This window comes from Delphinapterus leucas, chromosome 12 (genome assembly GCF_059928025.1).
Source record: "Delphinapterus leucas isolate spDelLeu-1000000601 "Yukka" chromosome 12, BTC_Dleu_Yukka2, whole genome shotgun sequence".
Lineage (NCBI taxonomy): Eukaryota > Metazoa > Chordata > Mammalia > Artiodactyla > Monodontidae > Delphinapterus > Delphinapterus leucas.
Genome location: NC_143140.1, coordinates 24,109,528 through 24,137,271, shown reverse-complemented (window position 1 = coordinate 24,137,271; position 27,744 = coordinate 24,109,528). Strand labels below are relative to the sequence as shown.

At 41.1% G+C, this 27,744-nt stretch overlaps 1 protein-coding gene across 5 annotated transcripts in view; it reads left to right on the top strand.

The window, feature by feature from the left end:
* The window catches only part of UBE3D (ubiquitin protein ligase E3D), a 159,646-nt gene that overhangs the window by 3,357 nt on the left and 128,545 nt on the right, over nucleotides 1-27,744 (top strand). For 4 of the 5 annotated variants that reach the window (XM_022590310.3, XM_022590308.3, XM_030763029.2 and 1 more), the window contains exons 2-5: nucleotides 5,808-6,004; nucleotides 9,596-9,686; nucleotides 20,276-20,507; nucleotides 26,402-26,471. In XM_022590310.3, coding sequence (XP_022446018.1) covers nucleotides 5,808-6,004; nucleotides 9,596-9,686; nucleotides 20,276-20,507; nucleotides 26,402-26,471 — 590 coding nt within the window. The other variant, XM_022590307.2, reaches the window with a different exon arrangement.

Sequence of the window (27,744 nt, the reverse complement as noted above, 5' to 3'; positions counted from 1 at the left end):
TTGCTCCACGGCATGTGGGATCCTCCCGGACCAGGGCTTGAACCCACGTCCCCTGCATTGGCAGGCAGACTCCTAACCACTGTGCCACCAGGGAAGCCCCATAGTTCCTTTTTCTTCCTAGTTTACTAAGGGTTTTCATCATGAATAGATACTGTGTTCTCCTTAATGATTTCTACATGTATTGTAGAAATATATGGTCATATTTTTTCCTTTAGTCTTTACTTCTGTGAATTGCATTAGAAACAGTCTATTTATATTAAGCCATCTTAGCATTCCTGGGATAAACCTTGGCCATTCACTTATTAAATTCACAGACGTTTACTGAGTTCCTATTCTAGGGCCCAAAACTCAGATTCTAGGTGCTGGTTATGTGGCTGTGAACACCACCAACAAAGCAAAGACAACAATACTTGCTTTCATTGAGTTTACAGTTTAGTGGTGGCAAGAGGGAGGCAGAAAATACACAAATATTTATATATGTTATAGTGAATAGAGATATGTACCTAGCAGAAAATAAAACAGAAGAGGGGGTAGGGAAAAAAATTCCAACCCCTTATTCTGAATGAGAAAGCAACAGTGGAGCAATAAACTGAAAGGGGTGAGGTCTGGGACTGTATTATTCCCAGTGGAAGACTGTTGCCCTGTGAGAGAACAGAAAGTATGAGGTGGTGCCTAGTTCAGAGAGACGTAGGTGGGCTGGTGAAGCACATAGTAAAGGGTCTTGCAGTGGTGTGCTGGAAAATGTTCAATGACCTGCTCTCCAGGAAAACCAGACAGACAAAAACATTCTTCCTGATTTGCAGCACTTACTGATTCCTGTGGTGGGAATACTTTCACCATAGATGATATCAAACTACCAAAGTGAGGTCAACTGGCTTGCAAAATGCCTGGAATGTTAACAATTGCCTCTAGTATATTACTGGGTTTTAGAGACCATTGAAAGGACCTTAGCTCGGACTCAGAGTTGAGATGTGAGGTTATTAGATAGTTCCGAGCAGGGTGTGCCACCTGAAAGAATACAAGAGAATAGTGACAAAAGCCTCACATATAAAAAGTGTGGGCAATTAGGGCCTCAAAAACTTTGTTTTGGAATAATCTCAAACTTGAGAGTAAGTTGCTGTCACTCCTGAATACGTTACTGTGGATTTCCTACAAATGAAGACGTTCTCCTACAAAACCAGCATGCAGCACTCAAAATTGGGAAATATGTTACTGCCATCTTATACTCAGACCTTATTCAAGTGTTTCCAGTTGTCTACTTAATATCTGTAATACAAAGGAATCCAGCTCAGCATCATGCATTGCATCCTCATGTGTCCTTCGTTTTTCAATCTGGAAGAGGTCCTCAGTTTCCTTGACTGACAGTTTCGAAGATTACAGCCCAGTTATTTTGTAGACTATTCCTCCATTGGTTTTGTCTTATGTTTCCTCAAGATTACATTCAGGTTATACATCTTTGGCAGGAATATCACAAAATAGATGCTGTGTTCTCATTGCGTCCTCTCAGGTGGTACATGATTTTGATTTGTTCCGTTCAAGTTCACGTTAACTTTGAGAACTTAAATAGGGTGGTATCTGCCAGGCTTCTCCACCATAAATTGCCCTTTTTTTTCATTATCAATAAGTATTAGTTGTATTAATAATTCTTTTCATTATCAATAAGTATTAATTGAGACTGTGTAAATGCCCTGTTCCTCATCATACTTTCCTTTTATTCATTTATTTATTATTATTTTAAATTGAAGTATAGTCATTCATTTATTCATACCAGTATGGACCCATAGCTCTGTTTCATTCAGTGGGTTACTTTTTTTCTCAAATTATAACCAGATGTGGCCAGGGGGAGTCCCTTCAACATGATTTCTGTGTTTTTTGGGTTTTTTTGGTTGTTTGTTTGTTTTGACATTCTTTGATTTCTTCTTTACTTAGTTGCACAGCAAGATATGCCAGGCTCAGGCTCATCTCATTCTTTTCCTGTCCCAGCCCTGGATGTAGTTATTTTTCCAAGGAACCGTGTTTTGTTTCATTTTTGTTCATTTTGTTTTTAAGTGGAAACTGACCTTTAGAAACCAAGATCTGGGCACAGAGGGTACTCATTACTATTGGCGTGTCACTTCTCCCAGACCCACTAGTAGACAGAACTAGAGTGTGTGTGGATGACATATGTATTGTGTTTATGTATGCATGTATATGTGTGTGTTTGTAAATATATCATAATACACATACATATGTATCTCTATATATATTACTGTATCTAGTTATATGCATTGGAAACCATGACTTCCCCCAGGTATTTTAGATTCTAGTCTACCACCATAGGATCCGTTCTGGTTTTCTCCCTTCCCCTCTTTGTAGCTGTCCCCCCACGGTGAGAATCCTGGATTCCATTATCCTCATGACATGTATTTATTTACTTGGTCAGCTCCACTCTATGCAATTAATCTTCCTCTGGCATCCTTTGCCACTTCCCTTCCCTCCACTCACTGTCGACACTCTCCTCACGTGCTTGGGCTCTGTTACGGACTGAATGTTTCTTTTCCCTCAAAATTCATATGTTAGGGCTTCCTTGGTGGCACAGTGGTTGAGAGTCTGCCTGCCGATGCAGGGGACGCGGGTTCGTGCCCCGGTCTGGGAAGATCCCACATGCCGCGGAGCGGCTGGGCCCGTGAGCCATGGCCGCTGAGCCTGCATGTCCGGAGCTTGTGCTCCACGACGGGAGAGGCCACAGCAGTGAGAGGCCTGCGTACCGCTAAAAATAAAAAAATTCATATATTAAAGTTCTACCCCGTGGTGGTATTAGGAGATGGGGCTTTGGGAGATAATTAAGTTTCAATGAGGTCATGAGTGTGGAGCCACTATGATGGGATTAGTGTCCTTATGGGAAGAGACTTCCTCTCTCTGCCATGTGAGGATACAGTGAGAAGGCGGCCATCTGCAAGCCAGGAAGGGGGTCTTCCCCAAGAACTGCTAGCATCTTGATCTTGGACTTCCCAGCCTCCAGAACTAGGAGAAATAAATGTCCGTTGTTTAAGCCACCCATTGTGTGGTGTTTTGTTATAGGCACCTGAGCAGACTAAGACAGGCTCTGAAACTCCATGCTGAGCCGACCCCCACCTGCTGCTCACATTTCCTCCTTTCTCCTCTTGGAACCTGACGTCCTTGCTGGGTGGCCCTCCTCACCCTGCTGGGTTTCTCATATCTACCCCAGGCTTCAGTGGTTCTTCCACCCTTTCGAAGATACCTATCTTGCTTTGCCGTATGTAATTGGCTGCATTTTTCAGGAAGAGGAAGAGAGGAAAGGGTGGTATGGCAGAGGTGGGCAGGCAGGGGACTTAGGAACCCAGTGGTTTCCCTTGAGACGCTTGCAAGTGCCAAGTGCACAGTCTAGTTTGAAAATCACTGAAGTACCAAACTGAACAAACTGTGTATCTTTAGAGCAGTGGTTGGCAAACTACAGCCTAGGGGCCAGATGTAAGCTACGGCCTGTTTTGTTACAGTCTATGAGCTAAGAATGGATTTTATATTTTTCAAAGGGTCGTTAGGAAGAAAAAAAAAGTAGACTATGCCTCAGAGACCGTATATGGTCTATAAAACCTGAAATGTTTACCATCTGACCTTTTATATAAAAAGTTTTCTGACATCTCCTTTAGAGGATTATTATTTCTTAAACATCATTTCTGAAGACTAGACTTTTGACTCAAGAGTTTGAGTCTGTCTTCCCTGGAAAAGACTCAGGTTTGTTTTGTTTTTGTAATAATTTCTTTTTTAAAATTTAATTTAATTTTTAATTTTGGAGGACTTCCCTGGACGTCCAGTGGTCAGGACTTCACCTTCCAATGCAAGGGGTGTGGGTTTGATCCCTGGTCATTGGGGAGCTAAGATCCTACATGCCTTGCTGCCAAAACATAAAACAGAAGCAATATTATAACAAATTCAATAAAGACTTTAAAAGTGGTCCACGTCAAAAAAATTTAAATAAAAAAAAAATTTTGACCACGTTGCACACTTAGTTCCCTGACCAGGGATCGAACCCACGCCCTCAGCAGTGAAAGCGTGGAGTCCTAACCACTGGACCGCCAGGGAAGTCCCAAGACTCAGGTTCTTGATATTCTGTATTGCCAATTAAGGGCAGATCTACACACTTCTAATAGGAACTAGCCAGAAAGTAGTTTTAAAATTTTCTAAGGCAAAAATAGGAGGCCTGACCAAGATTCACACCTGAACACACGGTATGACCTCTCTACTTGGATGACATGCAAGTGGATGGCCCACCTTCTGCACTTCAGTGACACTGAGTGGATGGCCTGCTCTTGCTGTCAGCATTTAAGAGGGGGATCCAGGTGCTTTGCTCCTCTGGTGCAATGCTGAGCATATTTCAGCTTCATAGGAGTATCATCTCTATATGTCTTCATACCCTTCTGTACTTTTGGTGCCTGGTGGACAGCAACTGTGTTTTACTCTATTGCCTGCACCAAGTGATTTGTGTTTGTTGTGGACTGGGTTAGTAAGTCCTTTCATGCCTGGTATTCATACATCACTAGATTGTTTTCTTCATTATTTGTTTATTCTTAAAATCGACAAAGTTTTTCTCCTGTACCTTTTGTTTTATGTAATCCTGGCTTCCTTATCAAAATCCTGTATATCAAATACCAATGCTTTACTCTCATTTACTGTAAGTAAAGTAAAACATTGAAATGCTGGTCTCAGAAACAAGAATATGTCACTAACTCATCCATTCATTATTCACATAACATTTACTTAGTGCTTGGCCTAGGAGAGTCGCTGCCCCCCTCCACGTGCTTCCATAGTCCCCTGTATTATGAATAAGTGCAACATAGTTTTAATGCTCCCTTGATCATTCCTGTTTACTAGCCTGTCCCCTGCTTGGGGGTGTGGGGTGCAGAGGAAATATCTTGTTAATCATTGTATTTCCAGTACCTGGCACATGGTAGAACTCAAAAAAGGTGTGTTGAGTGAGTGAATGAAGGTCGAAATCATGCTAGGATCAAGGGACGCAAAGGTGAATAAGCCACCGTCTTACGCTGCCTTGTTGAATTCTCTGGCCAAAAATACTTTGATGGGGCTTCCCTGGCGGCGCAGTGGTTGAGAGTCCGCCTGCCGATGCAGAGGACGCGGGTTCGTGCCCCGGTCCGGATAGATCCCACATGCTGCGGAGCGGCTGGGCCCGTGAGCCATGGCCGCTGAGCCTGCGGGTCCGGAGCCTGTGCTCCGCAGCGGGAGAGGCCACAGAAGTGAGAGGCCCGCGTACCGCAAAAAAAACCCAACTTCGATGAGCAAGTGCGTGGTGCATGACAGACTAGCATTCCACTGTGCTGGTTTGCAGAAGCTGAAGCCAGGGAGACCGGTGGGAGGGAAGAGTCGGGGTGGGGAAGCGAAGTGGCAGGCTGTGCGGCAGATCCTGGAGCAGCCCAGGGGTAGGTCCGGGCTGGAGTAGATGGAGGAAGCACTGGGGTAGAGGAGAGAGTTGGCACTCAGGATCATTGGCAGTGGGGAAGAGTACATGCTTAAAACTGCATCGTTACCATAAAAAAAGAAGCAAGAATGAAAAATATGTCTCTGAACTTTCATGTTAACGGTGACAGCGAAAAGTACTCTCTGACCTCATCTAAACCTAGTATAGATTAGTTTCCTTTACGGTAAGTTCCCTGCTGTTTTTCCACGGCAGTGACTAAATTCAGGGCCCTTATTGAAGAGGAACAGAGAGCTCCTTGGCCGTTTTTGTTTCTTTCATAATGTGGCTTTCATCAATGAGAAATAATTTCTTGTGTGTTATTTTTAATTCCCAGCGTTCCAGACGAAGGAGGTCTGCCCATGGATGTTTGCATAACGCCGACCTCGCTCCAGATGAAAAGCCCTGGCGGCTGCACGGAGCTCTGGCTGCCAGCAGGGGTCAGGCTTGTCCCGTCCTCCTGCCGTGGGCTGCGGCACGTGGCCGGGGACGGGCTGCACCTGCGGCTGCAGGCGCGGGCGGAATTCTGCACAAGTGAGTAGTGCTGGCGGTCCTGTTTCTGCATTTGCTTTTTCATTATAAATCAAAGGTGATTCTTTTTTTTTTCCTTTGAAAGGTTGAACTTTTTCCAGGTGAAAATCACTGCTTATCAGCTGCATAGAATGTGCTGGGGGTCCAGAAGATGTGTGCTTTTTGCCAGCTCTGCCCATTATTAGCTGCATGCAATTGAACATGTTACTTAACCTTTCTGAGGCTTTGTTTCTTTGGGGTTTTTTTAAGTGTTTTATTTTGTTTTCCTAATAGCCTGCACTTTTTTTTTTTTTAGAGCAGTTTTAGGTTCACAGCAAAATTGAACAGAAGGTAAAGAGATTTCCCTCATACTCCCTGCTTTGTTTCTTTAATTGTAAAAAACCTGGCTCACAGAGTTGATAGGAGGATGAAATCAGATGGCAATCGTGCAAGACCTGGTTGATATTAAAGCATTACGTAGAAACATTCATTCAACAAATATTAGCTCATTGATCTAGGTGCTGGGGTACAGAAGTGGGCAAGCTAGGAAGGTCTCTGCCCTCATGGGGCTTAAGATTCTAATCAGTGGGAACAGGTAATGAACACACAAGTTGTTTGGATACAGAGGTAAGTGCTGTGGGCAAAGTAAAGCAGAGTAATGGGATAGGGCGTGACTAGGGGCAGATGAGGGTCAGGGAAGGCCACTCTGAGAAAGCAGTGTTTGACCAGAGAACTGAATGATGGAAATGATCGCATCCATTAGGGACATTTAATTAATTAATTTATTTAATTTATTTATTTTTGGCTGCGTTGGGTCTTCATTGCTGTGCGCGGGCTTTCTCTAGTTGCGGCTAGCGAGGGCTACTCTTCGTTGTGGTACATGGGCTTCTCATTGTCGTGGCTTCTCTTGTTGTGGAGCACGGGCTCTAGGCGCGCGGGTTGAGTAGTTGTGGCACACGGGGTTAGTTGCTCCGCGGCATGTGGGATCTTCCCGGACCAGGGCTTGAACCCGTGTCCCCTGAATTGGCAGGCAGATTCTTAACCACTGTGCCACCAGGGAAGTCCGGGACATTTCTAACTAGAGGGAACAATACATACAGATTCTGAAATTGAGTTTGATGCATCATTTGACTTTGATTGTTGCTATGCCTGTGATACTTCCAATATTTTGTTGTTGGCACATTGATTCAGAAAGGCAGTAGAAATGTTTCTCGCAATAATTTATGGAATGACCTCACTGGTTCATTGCCTCTTTGCCATGTGAATGATATGCTTCGGAGGATTAAAAATGATGTAAAAAGGGGAAACGGAGGCTGTAACAGCTGGATGTGATACTCGTTCTCAGAGAAGGATTATAGTTCTTATAGATGCACTTGATTTCCCTGTTGCCTCATGGATGCGAAGCCTTTCATCTGCATTTCTCCATGCAGCCCCAAGGGCGGTCAACAGGATTGTACTGAAGAGCTGTTTAGGAGTTGTCAGGTGTTCCCTCGCATCTCTATCCTGGCTTTTGAAAGGAAAGAGAAGTAGAGGGAGCGCCGTTCCTTTTTTGTTGGAGAATGATTGTGCTTAAGTGCTGGATTAGTGAATAACTAGTCTGAGTTGATCAGGGTTGGTTTGAGGAAAGAAATGTCCTGGGGCTGAAGTGGCATAGGATAAACCTAAGAATGACTGTTGGAATAACCATGGAAAGAAAAATGGGGCCATCAAGATGGGAGATAGACGCTCTGAGGGTACCACATGATGGGCAGGGGAAGTGTTGTTTCAGGGAAGAAGCCTTGGGAGTCTGGCTCCTGTGATGTCATCACCTGTCTTTAGCGATGATGAACAGTACCCAGAGCAGGAATCTTGGGTCACATCAGGAAACTGGAGAAAGGCAGGTGTGAAAGCCACAGTGGAGCGTTTTCAGATCTTCTGCTAGTTTTCTGGGACCATGATTTTAGGTCCTATAATGAGGAGGTACGGAGACCTTCCAGAGACAGAATTGGTATGTTGCCTACCCATATTCTGTAACAGTTAAATAGCAAAACTTGAGCCATTTTTAAAAATTTAAATCAGCAAACATTACCGTCTAGTTTTAACTGTTGGAAAAAATAAATTGCTGTGTGTTGGTTTGCATCTGTTGTTGGCATTCATGGGTCTCCAATTTCTTTACATTTTTAACACATATTTTACGCAACAGCCTGAAAAGGAAAAACATTCGAAGCCCTGTTCTGCAGTGCATGAAGGGGTATGCAAAATAGATTCCTCAGTATTTAATTGCTTTCGTGCTTTCCGCATAATAGGTGGTGAATAAATATTTGCCGAATGAATAAATATCAAATAGGTGCATACTGATGTAAACTTGAATCAAAATCTGTGGTAGGAAGCGAGTCTTAACATTTATAGCATTCAATCTGTGTTTCAGGGTTTTTACAAAGTTGACTTTTCAACTATAAGGATGCTCTTTTAAGGACTACAGTAGACATACTGTTACACTGTTTTGAATGCATAGGTCAGACGTGACCTTTGACCAGAACTGGCTGCAGTAAAATCTGATGTAGTACCAGCATTGGATTCATCCCCAGGTGGCAGCGCTTCCCAGGATGCCCCTGGATCAGAAGGTTCTGACTTGAACCTGAGCCTGCATCATGCTGGGTGAGCAGCAGAGGGCAGTGTGTCACTGAAAATTTGTTTATTGGTTCTGAAAAGAACATTTTGGATGTCTTACCCAGGTCTACTTATTATCTGCTCAGAGCTAAAGAACACTGTTTGTTTCACTTTAGTGCTACAGGGCAGTCCTGGAAATTAAACAGAAGAATTTTTAACTCTAAGGCTTAAACTTGCTCACATCAATTTTTTTAAATCTTAGAATATAAAGTAACATAAGCCAAATTCAAATTGCTTGATTCTAATGGATATAACCTCATTTCTTCAGACTTTTTTTTAATAAACAAATATTTTTGTAGGTTTGGATTTTGTTTTTTGGGCTTTTTTGGAAATGAAAGTTTCCTTCATGAATGAAATAATGGAAACTAAGGAAACATACTGTCTTATACTGCTCTTTCATATACTATGGGAAATATATGTTTTCCCACAGCTTTAATCAGAAATTGAGTTTCACTCTTGGAAGATGGAACTCTTCTTAGGAGCCGTTTCATTCCCCGGGACCTGCCCAATAAAGACCAATTTCAAGATTGATTTTGTTTGTACGTACTGGTAAGATGCCAGAGCGGACATCAACCTCGTTTCAATCGAATTAAATTTAAGAAGTCTGTTTACCAGCAGTCACAGTGATGAAAAACTGTCCCTAAGCATAGCAGAGGAAATAGCTCCTTTTCTCTCATCCTTAATGTTGGTATTTGTAGAATGAGAGAAATAACGAGTTATCTATGTGACACAGATCATTTAGGGCAATACCTAACTCTGAAACATGTAGCAAAATCTGTTTTTGAAAACACTTCCCAATATTTGCTTCTGCTTGAGTCATCAGATAATACTAACTAAATGGGTACTTCTGGGTAGATCATAAACAGTGCTTATTGGTGGTAATTTATTGCGGCTCTTAAACTCTTAAGTATGTTAATGGATTTGTCCCAAACCGCTAAGATTTGCCGTTTCCTTGATTTCCTCTAGAACTGATCTCAGTGTTTAATCAACGCTCCCAAGCCCAAGAATGTTGCACGTTTTATTGCCAGTCCTGCGGTGAAATCATCATGAGGAACAGGTAAGGAACACAGTCAACACTGGTTCATCCTGTGCCTGGCAATGGCTTTTCTCTTTTTCTATCAGAATCTTTGAAGGAACTGCCAAGGGAGCAGTCTGCGGCCTTCAAATGAGAGCCACATTGAACCAGACCAGCCCCCAAATGCTCCAGCAATCACGGAGCAGCTAGATTTTCTCCAGCTGACAAAGGGGAACAGTAGGATGCTGGCTTTGAGGGAGGAAGGCTTATCTTGGTGGAATAGCCTGTAGAGATAGGCCCCTCTCCTCTGAAAACAGACACGGCATCTGTCACACGTTTTAGCCATCATCCTGGTGAATGAACTTCCACATTAAGTGAATTTTCTAAATAACAGAAGGTTTTGCAGCACAATTTTGTACTTGAACTATTTCTATTAGTGCCTTTCTAAAATCCATTTCCTGTTTCCCTGCTTATTAAAACAGCATATAAAGCACAAACCAACCTTCTCTTGATGCTTAGGTTAATGCTGTAACCTGCCTTCGAGGTGTGCTGTGATTACCCCATTGAGATGGGAAGGGCCCTTTGCTGTATTCTTTGTATTCCCATGTTGTCTCTTTTAATTATTTTTCCATCCTCTCCTCCTGTCAGCCTCTTTGTTTCCTGGGCACAAACCCTGCTCTCTGAATTTTCTAATCACTCATAGGCTGGAAAGACAGAGCAAACCCTTATTATCGTTAACGATATTTTTTTTACTTTATTTGTTTTTGGCTGAGTTGGGTCTTCGTTGCTGCTCGCAGGCTTTCTCTAGTTGCGGCGAGCAAGGGTTACTCTTCGTTGCAGTGCACGGGCTTCTCATTGCGGTGGCTTCTCTTGTTGTGGAACACGGGCTCTAGGTGCGCACAGGCTTCAGTAGTTGTGGCTCACGGGCTCCAGAGCGCAGGCTCAGTAGTTGTGGCACGCGGGCTCAGTAGTTGTGGCTTACGGGCTTAGTTGCTCCGTGGTATGTGGGATCTTCCCAGACCAGGGCTTGAACCCGTGCCCTCTGCCTTGGCAGGCGGATTCTTAACCACTGCGCCACCAGGGAAGTCCCTGTTGACAATATTTAAAGGAAGAATTTCGAGCTCTTCGTTGGACGGGTTTCCTTGGAGACTTACATGAGACCCCTCCTCCTCCAGTGTTCCAGGTCTCCATGGAGGGATTCAGCAGATCTCTGCTGGGAGCCTTTCCTGAACCCTGGGCTGGTTTATGTGCTCCTCGGAGGTTTATTCGCCTGTCTTCCCGCTCAAACTGTAGGCTTCGGGTGCGGGATAGTCCTACGCATATTACTCCTCACTCATATTTAGGGCGCAGTGTTGTGTAGCGGCTGGTAATACAGACCCGGAAGCCAGCCTGTCTGTGTTTGTGTCCACCAGTTACTAGCTGTGACCCTGGGGAAGTTACTTAACCACTTTGTGCCTTCATTTTTTTTTAAAATTATTACAAAAATATAGATAACAATAAGAGCTACCCCCATAGGGTTTGGGGGAGGAGCGAATGAGTGTAACTGGTAAGCATTCAGTATGTGATAGCTCCTGCTGTAATTCTTACTCTTATCACCATCTTCATCATCACTGCCCCCAGCAGCAGGCTCGCTGCCCGAGGAAGAGTGCATTCTCTATAAATTCTTGCCGGGTTGACTCGAGTAAACGTTAGGGTGCTTAGCACAGGCTCTGGACGCACAGGCTCAGTGGCCATGGCTCACGGGCCCAGCCTCTCCGCGGCATGTGGGATCTTCCCGGACCGGGGCACGAACCCATGTCCCCTGCATCGGCAGGCGGACTCTCAACCACTGCGCCACCAGGGAAGCCCCATCAGCCTCTCTTGCTTGCTCTCTGATTCCTGGCAGCATCCCGGGTAGATGAGATCGTGGAAAGTTATGCTGGTGTAAGTGGGGGGCTTGTGAGCAGGGCACCCTCTGAGTGATTATCTTGGGGAAGCCACGGGGTGACTCTGAATCTGCAGGGGAGGGAGAACGTCCTCACTCAGGTTCCCTAAGGCTGAGGTGGCCACACTGTCAGGGATAGGCCCGCTTGAGCCTGGAAGGTCCAGAGCATCCCAGGTTACCCTGGAGTTTAACCAGGACAGTTTTCCTTCTCTCAGTCTATTTCTGGCTTTAGTTTAACTCTCAGACGCAGTTTCTGAAACATGTGTGCCTCTACAACAGCGAGAGACCTGGAAGTCACAGAGGAGCGAGTTTACTAGAGTAACGGACTTCCCTGGTGTGCTTGGACTGGAGGATGCGCTCGTTCATCATTGGCTGATACTGCATCTTCTGTTTGGTGTCAGTCCTGTTTACGACCGTGGACTTGAGAGCTCGGAGGGCTTAGAGGCTGACACTGGAAGGCTGTACGCGCTCTCCCGAATCCTGCCCTTTGGGAGGCCGTGGGGTGAGAGGCAGAGCGGGAGAACGGGACCTGGGTTTGAACTCCAGCTTTACCGTCACAGGCTGGGGAACTTTGTCCACGTCACCTCAGCTTCTTCTTATGTAGATGTTAAGACAGCCTAGTTTCCTAACTTGTGAAGAGGATAAACGCTCTTACCTTTAAGGCTGTAACATATATAATAGTAAAGACTCGACAAGCTCTTTTTAGTTGGCTCTACAGCCTCCTTCCACCCCCTTTTCCATAATTGGCCTTATTGACAAGCTAGCAGATTATCTAGTACAGTGTTTCAGGCCTTTTTGATTCAGGACTCCGTATTTTTGAGGGGTGCCAGGGAAATGACCCCCTCTCTCCCTTTTTCTTTGCAAGAAGGTCCACAGTGGATGTGACTTACGCCTTGCTCACTTCACAAGGCTTCCCTGGACGCCTTTGCCTATCACATATGTGCTCCTGGCACCTGGGGGCCTCTTGAGCAATGCGGAGAAATCCTTAGTAGGCAACAGAAGGCTTTGCTTCCATTTCACTCTTAGGCAGCAGGCCCCGTGGCTCTCTGTTTGATGGAAAGACATGCTTCCTCCTGTGTCTGCACAAGGATGTCATGCTGACTGTTTGCATCAAGCCCAGTGGTCTTCTCATTTCTCCCTCAGTTACCTGTGCCACGCAGGTGGTAAGGACATCTGTGCTTGTTGAGTAGAAAGTAAAACCAAAGGTATTTCAAAGGAGGCTTGTATGTGCTGTAATCAACTCATTGTCGGCATCCTTTTCAGGAAGGCATCTTGGAATAGGGTGGTTTGTCTTAGCAGGAGCTCTTGTATTGGGAGCAATGGAGCCGAGTTAAGATCTGCTTACCGGCCAGCCTTTCTATCTGGGAACAAGTCACTTTGATTCTCAGTTTCCTCACTTGCACAATTCGGAGGTTCAATTAGGTAGACCTGTAAGAGTCCTGCCAGCATGAAAATTCTGTGCTTAGTCAACCAGAAAAATTGCACCTTGAGTTCTGTGAATCATGATTATTTGGATAGTGCAAGACTAATGCTTGTTACTTTTTTTTTTAATGAAAAAGATTCTTGTCAAGCAAATTATAGGTGCAGAAGACTGTTTAACCTATTAAGACTCATTAATGGCTTTTAATACTTACTAGCACCGGGGTGCATGAAATCTGCTAATTACAGCAGTCTTTTTTCTTCATTCAGAATCACACGTTCCTAGCCATTTGTTTGGTTGTTTGAAAATAATGCCTTGTTTCTTTACAATAAAATTCTCCAATTTGCATTCTTACCAGTTCAGCAGAGTTTTTCTGTAAAAATTGTCCAAACATATACAATTTTTGATCATTCTCTTGTTAACAGTCCCTAATATCAAGCAACAATAATAATAAAATTTAGTTCGTTGGGATCAGTCTCAGAAACAGCTAAATGGTCGTTGTGTTTGGAATTTGTTATGTCTTTTAGAAATAAATTCATGTCAGACTTGAATTATATCGGTTGGCCAAACAGACTTTGAAACATCAGCCTGATTTTCAGTCGTTTGAGAGGTCTCCCAAGGTCTCTGGAAAGGCCCTCCCGGTTCCACCTGCACCAGCAGAGCTGGGTGTCAGCCCAGCAACTATGAGGGCGTTGAAACTCTAGCAGGTAACAAGCAGAATGGACTTAACGGAAACATAAGAGATGTCAGAATATCCAACTAGTTGATTGGTCCATTTGACAGACCAGCTATTATCGTAGTCTGAAAACAACTACTCCTATGAATAGTCACTTTTCTGTGAAAGAGAACAAAGAGGTGAAAAGAGAGGATAGGCACACACTGAATTATTGGTAACATTGTACAGACTTTTGGAATAAATAATAATGCCAGCTTATCTATATTCTAGTGGCTATATTTTGAGCTTTAGATATTTGATCTTTTTCTTAAAATTCTTACTGCCCACTTGGTTCTAATCCAATGTGAAATCTCTGTATTACCGTTGTTAATATCACTGATTAATGGTTGATTTTAAAGTTAAGGCATTTCATTTTCTTTTCTGTGTTTAAGTTTTAAATAAACACCATCAATCAATAACATTTATTAAAGTTGTGCATTTTAAAATGTAGTAAAATGGATACTCTTAGGCGTTAGTGGTGGATCTTTAAATCGATCATTTTTTTTCTGAAGGCAATTTGGCAATATGAACTAAAAGACTAAAAATTGTTTATACTCATTGACCAAGTTTAAAAAAATAAATTAAATAAAATTGTGCATTTTAAGTTTTTTCCCCCAAAGCTTATGCTTAAGATACGTTAAAAATAACTAAAACATTTTAATTAATTAAAAGCATGTGTTGCTGTTCATCATAGAATCTTAAGCTGAGAGAATGTTCAAGAAATCACTTCACTCTTTCTCTGAGCTTCAGCAGGTTTTTACGTAAAAACTACCTTGAAAAAAATGTGGTATCTATTTTCTTTTGAAAGTTCTCTTGGGAAGTAGATCATATCAAAGTTTCAGGGTTTTCGATAGATACACTTTCAGGAGAGCTGTGATTAAAATACATCTTTTGTTCTTAAAGGTTTTATGGTGTTTCAAAACATCAGAAAATTTCTTTCGGCTGTAAAAACACTTTATCTTTGCAATGACTTGTGAATTAGGCTCTTTCTTGCTCGATGTCTTACGTAGATAGCTATGGGGTATAGTATAGCTTTTATTCACCGTGATACAGGGTCAAGTTAAGTCTGCAGTATCACGTTGTGTGCGAATGTGCATCAACGCTCCCAGATCTCTCTAAGTCTCAGTGCAGTTTCATTTCTGATCATGTACGAGGTTTTGACGTTGCTGCCTTTGACACTGTATTGAGCATCTGTTTATTGGCACTACGTGCAAAATGTCAAGGGACAGAGAATCTTAGTGATGGAGAAGATCTAGGAGCCTGTTTAGGCCCAACTCTTACTCTAAACAGGCACCTTTGTTTGTCTTCCTCCTAATCTTTGTAAAAATTCAAATCCGACCTATCACTCCCGCACCTTAAATTCTGTGATGCTCCCCAACTACCTGTAGAACCAAGTTCCCGCCCCTTAGGTTGACGTGTCACACCCCATGTAGTCTGTACCATCCCACCTTCCCTGTCCCCTTTACTGACGTTCTGTGTTACCAGGAGAGGGAATATATTCCAAGGGAGAGAGTTAGTTTAGAGTCTGGAAGACCTGGGCTGTGATCCTGCCTTTCTTCATCAGCTCTGACTCTGTGAACTTGTAGAGATTATTTAACATTTCTGAGCCTCCCTTTCCTTCTCTGTAACAGGGGAATGGAAATTCTCATCTCACAAAGTTGTAGTAAGCATTACATGGAATAAGGTGTGGGTGGTGCCCACCTGAGGTTTTCTTAAGTTCAGCTAAATGTGCGGACTCACAGCACTACCACCAGCCACGTTTCTCGCCTTCGGGGCAGTGGCAGGAGTTCCCCTCAGCAGAGGACCTGCAGCAGTTCAAGCAAATGGCAGGTCACATACCCCTCTGGGGACTCTTGTCTCCCCATGTGACACGGTTCCAGGTACAAAGTGCAAGATTCATATCTGGCAGGTGCAGGAGCTACCCGGAGAAGAAGCCTCATGCCCTAAACAGCCAATAGCTCTTGTGATAATCCTTTGGCATAGTTTCTAGGGTTCCCCACGAAGCCCTACATTCAGGGAAGTTTAAAGCACGGCATCCTCATCTAATATTTACAGCTCATTCAAACTTCTTCCTAGTCCAGATGCAATAGACCAATCAAGGATCATTTTTACCATAGTCAGTGTTGCCTAGCAATGTAATCAATGCCTACCATCTACCTGGCTTCCAGGGTAACAGGTCTAGATGGTTAAGCCAAAGGTCGGATTCTCAAGCAAAGGAAAATATTTGTTAACCCTTTCATCCAAGTATGCTGCAGACACAACCAGGGGCCTCACATGTTATAGTTATCAATGCTCCTTTATTTAAGAGCTTACACTATGAGTCAGGCACTGTGCCTGACACTGGGACTCCAGTGGCAAGTTAAACATATATGGTGCCTGTCTTCATATTGTTTCCTACACCTGTGATGCCCTTAGTTCCTTTCAATGCCTGGAGAACTCCTATTCATCCTTCAAAGGTCTGCTCAGATGTTACCTCTTCTCTGGAGTCCAGCGGCACTCTACTTCCCTAGCACTTTGTACATATTGCCCTGAATTCATGGATTGGTTTTGTGAGTCCATGAATCCCCTAAAGTAATATGCAGATTTTGTGTGCAGGTGGGAATGTATGTTTGAAGAAAGGGGCTAACACTTTCATCGGATTTTCAAAGGGGTCTGAGCCATCGCCTCCCTTTCCCCCCTCAACTCCCAAGCATTTAGAACTGCTGCTCTGTTATGAGCATTTATTATATTCTGGTTTTGGTATTTGTTCATAGATGTATGTTTCCCACTAGAATGTGAATACCTTGACAAAGGGACTATATGTACTAATATTTTGTGTCAGCAGAACACCTGACTCCTAGTAGTAGACTTTTAGAAAGTATATGTTGAAAGAATTGATTCTTAATCTCTTAATAGACTCAGCAATCTGAATGATGGTAGTGGTACAGCATTTCCTAATTTAAAAGGGAATGTTCTTGCTTCTAGTAAACTAAAATCAGCCTTTCTTGTTCCTACTTCTGTCCTCTGGAGTGAAAATTAAATGTCTACCCTCTTCCATGTTGTAATTGCCCTTTTATGAGACTCAGAGTTGATTGGGGAAATCAAAGAAAAAGGGTTCATGGGAGGGAATCATTTAAAAATGATACATTTGCATCTTAAATATTTTCATTTAAAACATGGCAAATGTACATTAACGTACTAGTATTTTAGTATGGAACTAATATCTTTTTGTTGAATATGAGTCTGCTGCTGTGGACTCTTAGCTTTCTTCACTTATGCCATCCTAAATTCATTATCCAGAGTTTCCAGTTTAGGTTTCTTTAAAGTGGAATGAGAAGTTAGACACTGAAGCAGTCTGATTGCAGAATTCTTCTAGATTTTTATTCTTTTTCCCTCGCCTCAGTTTTTTTTATAGTTGTATCTCCCACATTCCACCAGTGATTTTGTTTTTTAATAACTGAGTTTCCTCTACTCTGAAATGTTTAGTTTTCAGAGGAATAGCAACTCATATTTCCTTGGTTTACATGTTTGATTAAATTATGTAACTAAAATAACATGTAACAAACTAACGTGTTGGATTAAATTATGTAACTAAAAAAAACATGCATAAGTGGCATACACAGGTCTGTGATCAAATACAGTTGATCCTTAGCAGGCAAATGGTCCAGTCGATTGGAGCAGAAGCGAGCAAGTATTCAGGGTGCTTTAAGCTTTCATGATATTCAAAGGCATTAGGAAGACCAGAAGCATGTTTGTATTCTGGTTGTTTTTTTTGCGGGGGGATAAATTATTTTGAAATATCCTCATCATCCTGCCCACATTTCTTCTCCCCTTAGACCAATTTAGATTAAAATAGAGGTAAATTTAGATTAAATCTTCCCAATTTAGATTAAAATAGAGGTAAACCATGGAAAACTCTCAGGTGTCTATATTTCTACAGGAAAAAAATGAAACCATTAAAACAAAAGCTGGGAGCAAGTATAAGGGGCTACTTAATTATAAGGATGTTCTAAGCATAAATAATAATGACAGAGTGGAGCTTAATTTCTCTTCCCTTGAGTGTGGCCTGGATTTAATGACTCACTTCCGAACAATAGAGTGTGCAAAGGCAGAAATAGGAGCTCTGCTAGTGGAGGAACCTTGCAGATGCCACCTTAACCGAGTGATCAAGGTTGACATCCCCAGGAATAAGTCATATTGATACAGTGTCTTCTCTGGGTTTGGTGTGATGAGAAGTCACCTCAGTGGTAGACATCCCCCAAACCCATAGTCTCAGTCTAATCTTGAGAAAATACCAGACAAACTCAAGTGAGGGATATTCTGTAAAATACCTGGCCAGTGCTTTTCAAAAATCTCAAGGTCCTGAAAAACAACGAAAGACTGCCACAGAGCAGAGGAGATGAGGGAAACATGATGACTAAATGCAGTGTGTTGTGAATTGGATCCTGGAACAGAAAAAGAGGACTTTAGTGGAAAGTAGTTTTGACAAATCCTCCCTGGTTATGTAAGATGTTAACATTAGGGAGAGCTGGGTGAAGTATATATGAGAACTATTTGTACCACCTTTGTAACTTTTCTGTAAAAGTAAAATTACACCAAAATAGAAAGTTTATAGAAAATAGTAATGAGAGAAATCACAGAAGAAAGGGTTGGATGATTTGAAATTTAAGACACGTTAGTCAAATTAGAGGCAATAACACTGGAAAAATATTTGTCCCAGATTTTAGACAAAGGACTGATATTCTTAATATAGAATATACTTGTACAATTTAATAAGAACATACTAACATCTCACTGGAAAATGGCCATTGATCATAATTCACAGAAGAAACACTGTGGCGAATAAATATGACAGCCAGTTCAGTCTCACCAGTAATTAAGGAATTGCCAGTTACAGCAGTATTGAGAACATTTTCACCAATTACATGGAAAAATGATAGTATTCAATTCTGAAAAAAGGAAGTGGAAGAATTATAGATTGGTACAGCCTTTCTGGAAAGCAGTTTGTCAATATAGGAATTGAGTTTAAAAAAGATGCACATTGGGACTTCCCTCGTGGCGCAGCGGTTAAGAATCTGCCTGCCAATGCAGGGGACACGGGTTCGAGCCCTGGTCCGGGAGGATCCCACATGCCGTGGAGCAACTAAGCCCATGCGCCACAACTACTGAGCCCGCGTGCCACAGCTACTGAAGCCCGCACGCCTAGAGCCCATCCTCTGCAACAAGAGAAGCCACCGCGGTGAGAAGCCACGCACCACAACGAAGAGTAGCCCCTGCTCACCGCAACTAGAGAAAGCCTGCGCCTAGCAACAAAGAACCAATGAAGAACCAACGCAGCCAAAAATAAATAAATTAATTAATTTTTAAAAATGCGCATCATTTGTGCTTGTAATGTCACACTTACAAGATTTCTTTCCCAAGGAAATAATCAGATCTGTATACAAATTTTCTAGGACTGTTGATCACAGGGTTGTTGATAATGAAATACTCAAAACCCAAGTATCTAACAGTGAGGGAATGACCTGTTTTGGCATACCTATGGAATAGAATGGAGTCATTAAGTATCATGACATAGATAAATAAAACAATGAAAGCAAGATACAGTTTGTGTATTTCCTCTGATCCCAGACTGTGTGCCTGTGTACAGCTGTCTCTCTTGAAAGGCTGGCAAAGAAATACAGTCATGTAAAAAAATAGCTACCTGACCTTGGGTGGTAAAGAAAGGATTTTTTAAAAAAATTTTATTGGAGTATAGTTGATTTACAGTGTTGTGTTAGTTTCAGGTGTACAGCAAGGCGAATCAGTTATACATATACATATATCCACTCTTTTTTTAGAATCTTTTCCCATATAGGCCATTACAGAGTATTGAGTGGAGTTCCCTGTGCTATACAGTAGGTCCTTATTAGTTATCTGTTTTATATGTAGTAGTGTGTGTATGTCAATCCTAGTCTCCCAATTTATCCCTCCCCCCTCTTATGATAACCATAAGTTTGTTTTCTACATCTACTTCTGTTTTGTAAATAAGTTCATTTGTGCCCTTTTAAAAATTTATTTATTTATTTATTTATTTAATTTTTTTTTCGGTACGCAGGCGTCTCACTGCTGTGGCCTTTCGCATTGCGGAGCACAGGCTCCAGATGCGCAGGCTCAGCGGCCATGGCTCACGGGCCCAGCCGCTCCGCGGCATGTGGGATCTTCCCGGACCAGGGCATGAACCCGTGTCCCCTGCATCGGCAGGTAGACTCTCAACCACTGCGCCACCAGGGAAGCCCTGTGACCTTGTTTTTAGATTCCACACATAAGCGATATCATATGATATTTGTCTTAGGAATAAGTGAAGTAAGTCTGACTTACTTCACTCAGTATGACAATCTCTAGGTCTATCCAAGGATGGTTTTTATTTGCTTTATACCTCCCTGCGTTTTCAAAATTGTCTATTGTGAGTATATGTTACTGGTGCCATCAGGGGAAAAAATAACACTGCAAGAAATGTGGGTAATGAGTTTCTTTCATCCTTTGTGCTGATTTAATTAAGAGCATGTCACAGTTCCATTTTGTCCTGTAAAACATTGTTTTCCTCTCTCCACTAGGAAGCTCCTCAGGGTGCTCCCCCTGCCACACGAAAACTGGGGTGCTCTGGTTGACGAGTGGTGCTGTCACCCCAACCCCTTTGCTAATAAGCCACTTCATCCACAAGAGAATGACTGTTTCACTGGAGACTGTTTCTTCTTGGTGAATTTAAGACGTGATTTACAGCAGCCGAGACCTGAAGTAGCCCCAGTGGAGACGCGCTGTCTTTCTTCTGAGAACCATTTAAAAATGGTAATATATCTTTCAAATTAAATGCTCATTTAGAGGTTGGTTTAGAAACTGCTTTCTCCAATCTTTTCTTCATTCAGGGCATGTGACAGACAGTTCTAAAGACCAAAATCCATGATTTTCAGTTGCCTTAATCATCCAGCTCTGCTCTTTTGTTATGGAAAAAGCATGTGGCGGCCTTAAACCAAAACAGTCAACGGGGGGTGGGGGGTGGGCGGGGCAGGGGGAGGTGGCAGGAGGAAGAAGGGGAAGAGGAGTTCTTCCCGCATAGACTTGGGAGTGTTACCGTTTTACAAACCAAAATGCCTTCCTTCCTTGCTTTTAGGACAATATTCCATAATCCACGTACATTTTATCCCCACAGTCTGATTTACGTTAAATGGGTTCTTTGCCTTCAGGATGCGTACTGTCCTGATAGGTCCAGGTATTTTCCTGTATCTTCCCATAGTCTAGACTTCTGCTGGTGTCATACAATCAGATGCCATCAAGGCAAAAGGGGGACTGGAGGAGCCCAAGCACGGAAATAAAGCTCTGGCTGCAGGTTCCAAGTTGATTCCTAAGGAGCGAGGTCAGGCAGCTCCTGCACTCAAAGTTGCTGGAAGGGGAAGGCACTGCGGAGAACAGGTGGTTTACCTTATTTTAAAAGAAAATCAGTGCCATTGACTTGGCCCTTGTGAGAAATCATTCCCTGGATGGCAAGTCAATACTGATGTGATTTAAAAAGTTAAGAAAATCATTGCCAGAGAACCTTCATTTTAACATCTGATTATTGGTAGGAACAAAAGCATTGTGTGTTAAATTTCATTTAGAACACATTTAATTTTTGTAATGAGAACTGAGCCACTCTAGGAAACACGCAGCAGTCCGCAGCCCTTAGGTTGTCAGCTAGTTTATGGAACTATTTTCTAATTTGCGGGAGATTAAGGAGGTTTGTCAAATATCGAGGTTAAGCTGTTATCTGTTTAAATTTTTTAAGTATCTCATCTTTCACCATAAACACAAATCCCTTTACCTTTAGGTTTATTTAAAAGTATAGTACTTTACTGTCTCTAGCTGTCCTCCTCTCCCCCAACTCTTTCTCTGTATGTATCTTTACCTTTAGTAAAATCATAACCATTCATATTTCCTTTGATCTCCACTGCTTTTCAGTGTGTATATGTGTGTGTGTATTAGATAATATATATTAGATAAAATGTATGTATATATTCTAATGTGTATATATAAATATGTATAAGAATCCCCCCCCCAAATTCTAGTGCTATAGCCTTCTATATTTTTAAAAGATAAATGGTAAGTACATAATATAAATCTATGGTATAAGTACATTTAATATGGTTAAAGTAAAATTATATATATATATATATATATATTTTTTTTTTTTTTTTTTTTTTGCGGTATGCGGGCCTCTCATTGTTGTGGCCTCTCCCGCTGTGGAGCACAGGCTCCAGACGCGCAGGCTCAGCGGCCATGGCTCACGGGCCCAGCCGCTCCGCGGCATGTGGGATCTTCCCGGACCGGGGCACGAACCTGCGTCCCCTGCATCGGCAGGTGGACTCTCAACCACTGTGCCACCAGGGAAGCCCTAAAATTATATTTTAATCTAAATTTCTATACTAGTACTTTATGTTTTATGTATTTTGACTTTCATTTTTATGATTAAGCTATAAATTTTTTAAATGTTTGGAAGATACGAGAAGACGAGTGGGAAAGATTAAATAAGAAAAACCATGAGTTTCCTTCTTTCAGATGAACTCTGCATTCTGTATGGAAGTAGATTCCTCACATTTATGTCTTTATCAATTATATGATGCCATTTATAAGAATTCCTCTTAATTGTGGATGGCCATCCCACGTGTTAAAGGAAGACCCTTCATATTGAGACATTACAGTTTTTTAAGTATCAAGGAGACTGTGGGAAATTACCATCATGACAAGCTGCTGTTAACAAGATTGTTTTCAAGGTAGCCTAGATGAAAGTTTCACTTTAATTGCATATTACTGCAGTTGAAAGAATATACCTGTGACCAAAATAGTAATGTAAATTTGGAGGGACTCCTTAAACAGTACTCTCAAGGGTCTTGTGGGAACAAGGCTTCTCTGTGCTATTGAAAACCTGTTTCTCATATCACACAGTCTAGCCATCTAGCAGGGTTTTGAAATGTCACATGGTGACACAGCATCCTAATGGTATCTCTTGGGAAACATTTTTTTGGCGAGACAATATCAAGGGTCCTTAGAAATGGAAGCAACACAAAGGAAAATAAAAACGAGGACAGGAGGCTGATTCACCTCTCTGAGCAGCGGTGCCGTGTCGCAGATATATTGATTTAATTAGTCCACAACAATGTCTGTCTTTCATGTTTGCTCTGTAGAGTTCCTGCACTGCTAGGCTGCTGCTTTGCGCAATTCGCTTTATTATTTCCTTTAAGCATAGGTCAAGAAAAATGCACTGCAAAGCAGAGTTTCTCTTTAACAGAATTAAAAGCATTGTAATATGTTAATTTAAAAGGTCAAGACTGTTTAGCTTATCAGACATTAATGGTGCATTCTGTGTGTATTCTGAGTGTTTGGTAGGAGTAATTTCTGCCTCTGCTTGTGAGAGATTATAAAAATCTATTTTAATTGTGGAAAAGGATTTTAAGAGATAACTCACCTCACCATGAGAAATGTATATTTAATTCTGCTTAAGGAGTATTTGACAATTAATTACTCCAAAGCATATCTCTTGAACTAAAATATTCATAAATGACAGAAAAACAGCATAAACAAAGTCCAACACTTATTCCTTTCCCTGAATAACCCCGTATGTGTACAGTGTGTTATTTGTGCCTCTGTGAACGTGACAATATATATCTTTGCTTTTCAAAAGACATCTATTGAATATTTGTTATTTCACAATATTTTTCATTTCACCATAATAAAAATTTTGCGTCTTACAACAGGTTGATAAAGGTGGCACCTCAGTCTTTTATAAGATTCATATTATTATTCTAGACGAAAGTATAGCCACACTGATGACTTCAACCTATATTTTAAAGAACAAATGAAATTGAACATTGGTATTTTAGCTGGCGAGTATGACTAACAGTTTTACCTTTTTTTTCATTATTTGTTTGTCTTGTTAAATCCATGAGGGTCTCTCTTTTTTTTTTTTCTTAGAATAATGTGTTGAACTTTGTAAACATTCCCAAACGTAAAAAATCGAATTATGAACTTCCGTATAATAGTCATCTTGATTCATAAAGTATGCTTCATCTGCCCATTTTATTTTTAGTTTTTCGTTGAAGTGCTTTAAAGCTAATCCCAGACATTATATCATTTCACCCATATGGATTGTTCTTTTTCACATGAACACAGTGTCATTTTCACACCAGACAAAATGAACACTCGATGGTACAATACCAGGCCATATACACATTTTACAAATTTTATTAGAAGTATCTTCTGATGTCATTAAAATTTGTTTGAATCAAAATTCACACATTTGGTTGTTTGAGGTAATTTATTTTTATATTGATCAGATTTTAAAATCCCAGTTACCAATGTGTTGAAAAGGTAGAATTTTATTTTCAAAACCAACCAACAAAACCCACTTTTTCTGCTTCATTGAAAGACAAAGCAAAATGTGCTATAAGAGCAATGATAAATGAAATACATAACAGCACCTGACAAAAAATGTTTTGCTTCGAATAGAAAAATCCCTTCTTCTTAAGCATTACTACTCCAATAACCTGTATTAGTTTTTAGTAAAGCCCTTAGTATTTGGTAAGATTTAATGAGGATGGTCTGATTTAACTTGTATGAAATAGGATCCTTTAAAAAGTGTCTTTAGTACCAATTTGGAGCCATACAGATAGCTTTTATTGTAAGAAAGCATGAACCTGCCAAAATGTGAAACTTTACAGTTGAGCATGCTTGGTTTCTAAGCTGTCATCTTCCTGTAACCTTGCCTGGACCTAAACAAATTGGCACCTGCCTTGGTTTCTATGTCTGTGGCTTTTGACTTTTTTTTTTGACCTCTAACTACAGTAAGAACTGTATAGTAATTTTTTTACATTAAGATCTGATAATGCACACACAGAGACACAGATGCACCTCAAGTAGATGTTTCTTAAAGAACTACTTACATTATGTTTGAAGCACGGTGATGTTTTCTGTTCCATTCTATTTCGTATTTCTTTAAAAATTCAGGGTGCCACCCACTGAATTGATTCTATGAATTAGTTTGGAAAACACTTGGCATAGTGCTTAGGAAGCATAAGCTCTAGCATCAAAGGGACCTGGATTTAAATATCAGCTCTATTAGTTACTAGCAGCACATCCAGACAAAAAAATCTATACCTTTGTGGGAAGGTATGGGTTTTCTGCCCATTTTTTGAATGACGTGTGCCAAAAGTGTATTTTATTTACGTAACATCTGCCTAGCGGTTACCCATGTGCCAGGGACAGTGTTTTACAGCACTCTGTTTTAGATCCTAATAAACAGCTCTATGAGTTAACACTACTGTCGATTTCATCTTACAGATGAAGAAACCAAAGCAGGTTAATTAACTTGCCCATGATCACACGTCTAGTAAGTAACAGAGCTGGGATTTGAACTTAGGAAGTCTGGCCCCAGACTCCAGGCTCTTAACCACCATGATATTAATTATAATATCATCTCTTATAACAAACTATAAGTCAGTAAGATTTTTTTATTAAGGTGTAATTGACATTTTACTACTTTTAGGTATATAACATAGCGATTCAGTATTTGTATGTACTTCAAAATGATCATGACAATAAGTTTAGTTAACATCCATCACTGTACTTAGTTACAGAACTTTTTTTTCTTGTGATGAGAACTTGTAAGATTTACTAAGGCAACTCTCAAGTATGCAATACAGTATGGTTAACTATAGTTGCCATACTGTACATTACATCCCCATGACTTATTTTATAATTAGTTTGTACCCTTCGACCACCTTCACTCATTTTTGCCCACCCCTGCCAACCTCTGTTCTGTATGTCTAAAAGATTAGTCTTTTGTTTTCTTAATAATTAGGTGACTGCTAGCTGTTTTAATCTGTATCCCCAATGATAAAGTTGGATTTTCAAAGTTTAACAGTGTTTCAGGAATTTGTTCCAGAATGCTGTCTTTCCAGGTACAATGCATATCTTAAATGGAAAAATAGAATTATATGAATGGGTTAGGTATTTTTAACTTCCAGTGGTGATTATGAATTATAGATTACTTTTACATAAGTTGCACTGGACTAGGAGTCAAAATAATATAGGTTCGGGCTTGCCTGGTGGCGCAGTGGTTGACAGTCCGCCTGCTGATGCGGGGGACATGGGTTCATGCCCCGGTCCGGGAAGATCCCACATGCCTCCGAGCGGCTGGGCCCGTGAGCCATGGCCGCTGAGCCTGCGCGTCCGGAGCCTGTGCTCCGCAACGGGAGGGGCCGCAGCAGTGAGAGGCCCGCGAACCGCAAAAAAAGAAAAAAAAAATAATAATATAGGTTCAAGTTCTAATTCTTCTGTTTTCTAGACACATGAGTTGGGGCAAGTCACCTACCCTCTCTACCTTTGTTGCCCACCATCTGCCTATTCTAAATGATGTTTGGAGGTGCTTTTTAGAAATGTAAGATGCTTCTTGTTCAAATTACTTGGCAACGTGTAGATTATCAGGAGCTGACTAGTTTGGAAAAATCATTCTGTTCATTTTGTGTTTAGACTTGGAAAAAGTGATCTCTGTGCATGTGAATTATGCATACAAGCTAAATGTATTCCCAGTATTTAGTAGATGGCAAAATAAAATGTAAAGTTCAATGTATACTCTAGAGACCATGTTAAAATTATATATTCCTTTTAAGAAAAGCTGAATGACATTTAAATGACATTTTTCTGTTCTACAGAAACCAAAGGCAAATACCAAAGTAATTTGTAAGCGTTGCAAGGTAATGTTGGGAGAGACTGTGTCATCAGGTAAGAATTTCATAATAAAAAAGCCAAAATGATTGCCTTCTTGTTAAAAAAAAACAAAACAGTAGAAGAAGATTTTTATAGGAAATATATAGGAAAGATAGATGACTAATACATGTTGTAGAATTGATGCTTTTAAAAATAGAAATCAACTAATATATCATCCAGTATGCCAAGAAGTTTGTGTATTTTGACCTTTGTAAGTACATAGTACTGAGTTTTAAGCATTAAGAAGTTGGGTAATTTTCAGTATTTCATATCTTCTTTGTAGATATAAAGCAATAGTATAAAGCTGGTACTTGGGTCTATCTTAAAGAAGATTGGAGCTTTTTTCTTAATACAGCTCCTCAGTCAGAAGAATTGGTTGCCAGAGATGATGGAGGAGATGCTGGCTGTTGTGTGCCTCAGGGCTGTGTTTTGAGGCTTGGAGGTTGGGGGTGCAGAGAACCTGTTGAAACATTCTGAGTTTTATACTCCTTCCTTGTTCTTTTTTCCTATAGTGTTAATTATATTTTACATAAAGCCTATGTTATACGACTTTCCAATATAATAATGAAATCCTGATAATTAAAATGCATCACTCTTTAAAGATATGGTTTAAAAATGTCTAGAGAGCTACAGCATGCTGTGTTAGCTTTGTGGGTGAAGAATAATTGTTTTTAATAGAATTAATTAGAAGATGTGAGTTAAGTGAAACTATTGTACTCAAGGGAAGGCAGATGGTGGCATTTTTTTTGTTTGTTTTTTAAGATCATCAGAGTCTCATAACTTGCTCTGAGAGAACAGAAAAGGAAGAATGAGTAGTAGTAAAGGATGCCACCCTGAATGTCATTTTTGGAGAATGAAAACAAGTCCCTTAAGCAATGACTTAGAAAATCTTAAGGCTTCCAGTTTAAATAAGGGTGAATTGATTTTTTTCATGCTTTTCTCTCCTCCCTGAAGCCCAGTTAAAATGTCAGTTAAGGAATAAAAAAAAAGGACATCCACAGAGACAAAGAGAAATGGGGAGGAGGCAACAGTGATGTGAACTAGAGGTGTAAGCAAACTTCTTTTGGAAGCTGTAGAGCTGAGACGGGTAGGAACACACTTGACAGTGTGGAGGAAGCTGCAACCTTGGTGTCTGCAGAAGACCATTTAGATAAGGAGTGAACCAGTTCTCACTGTAGATCCCCAGAACTGGCCAGAGTTTAGAGGTAGCAGGCAAGAGGGACAAGGGACTAAAAGCAGGATGATTAATGCAAAGTTTGTATGTGGAGCCATAAGATTCCTAAGACTC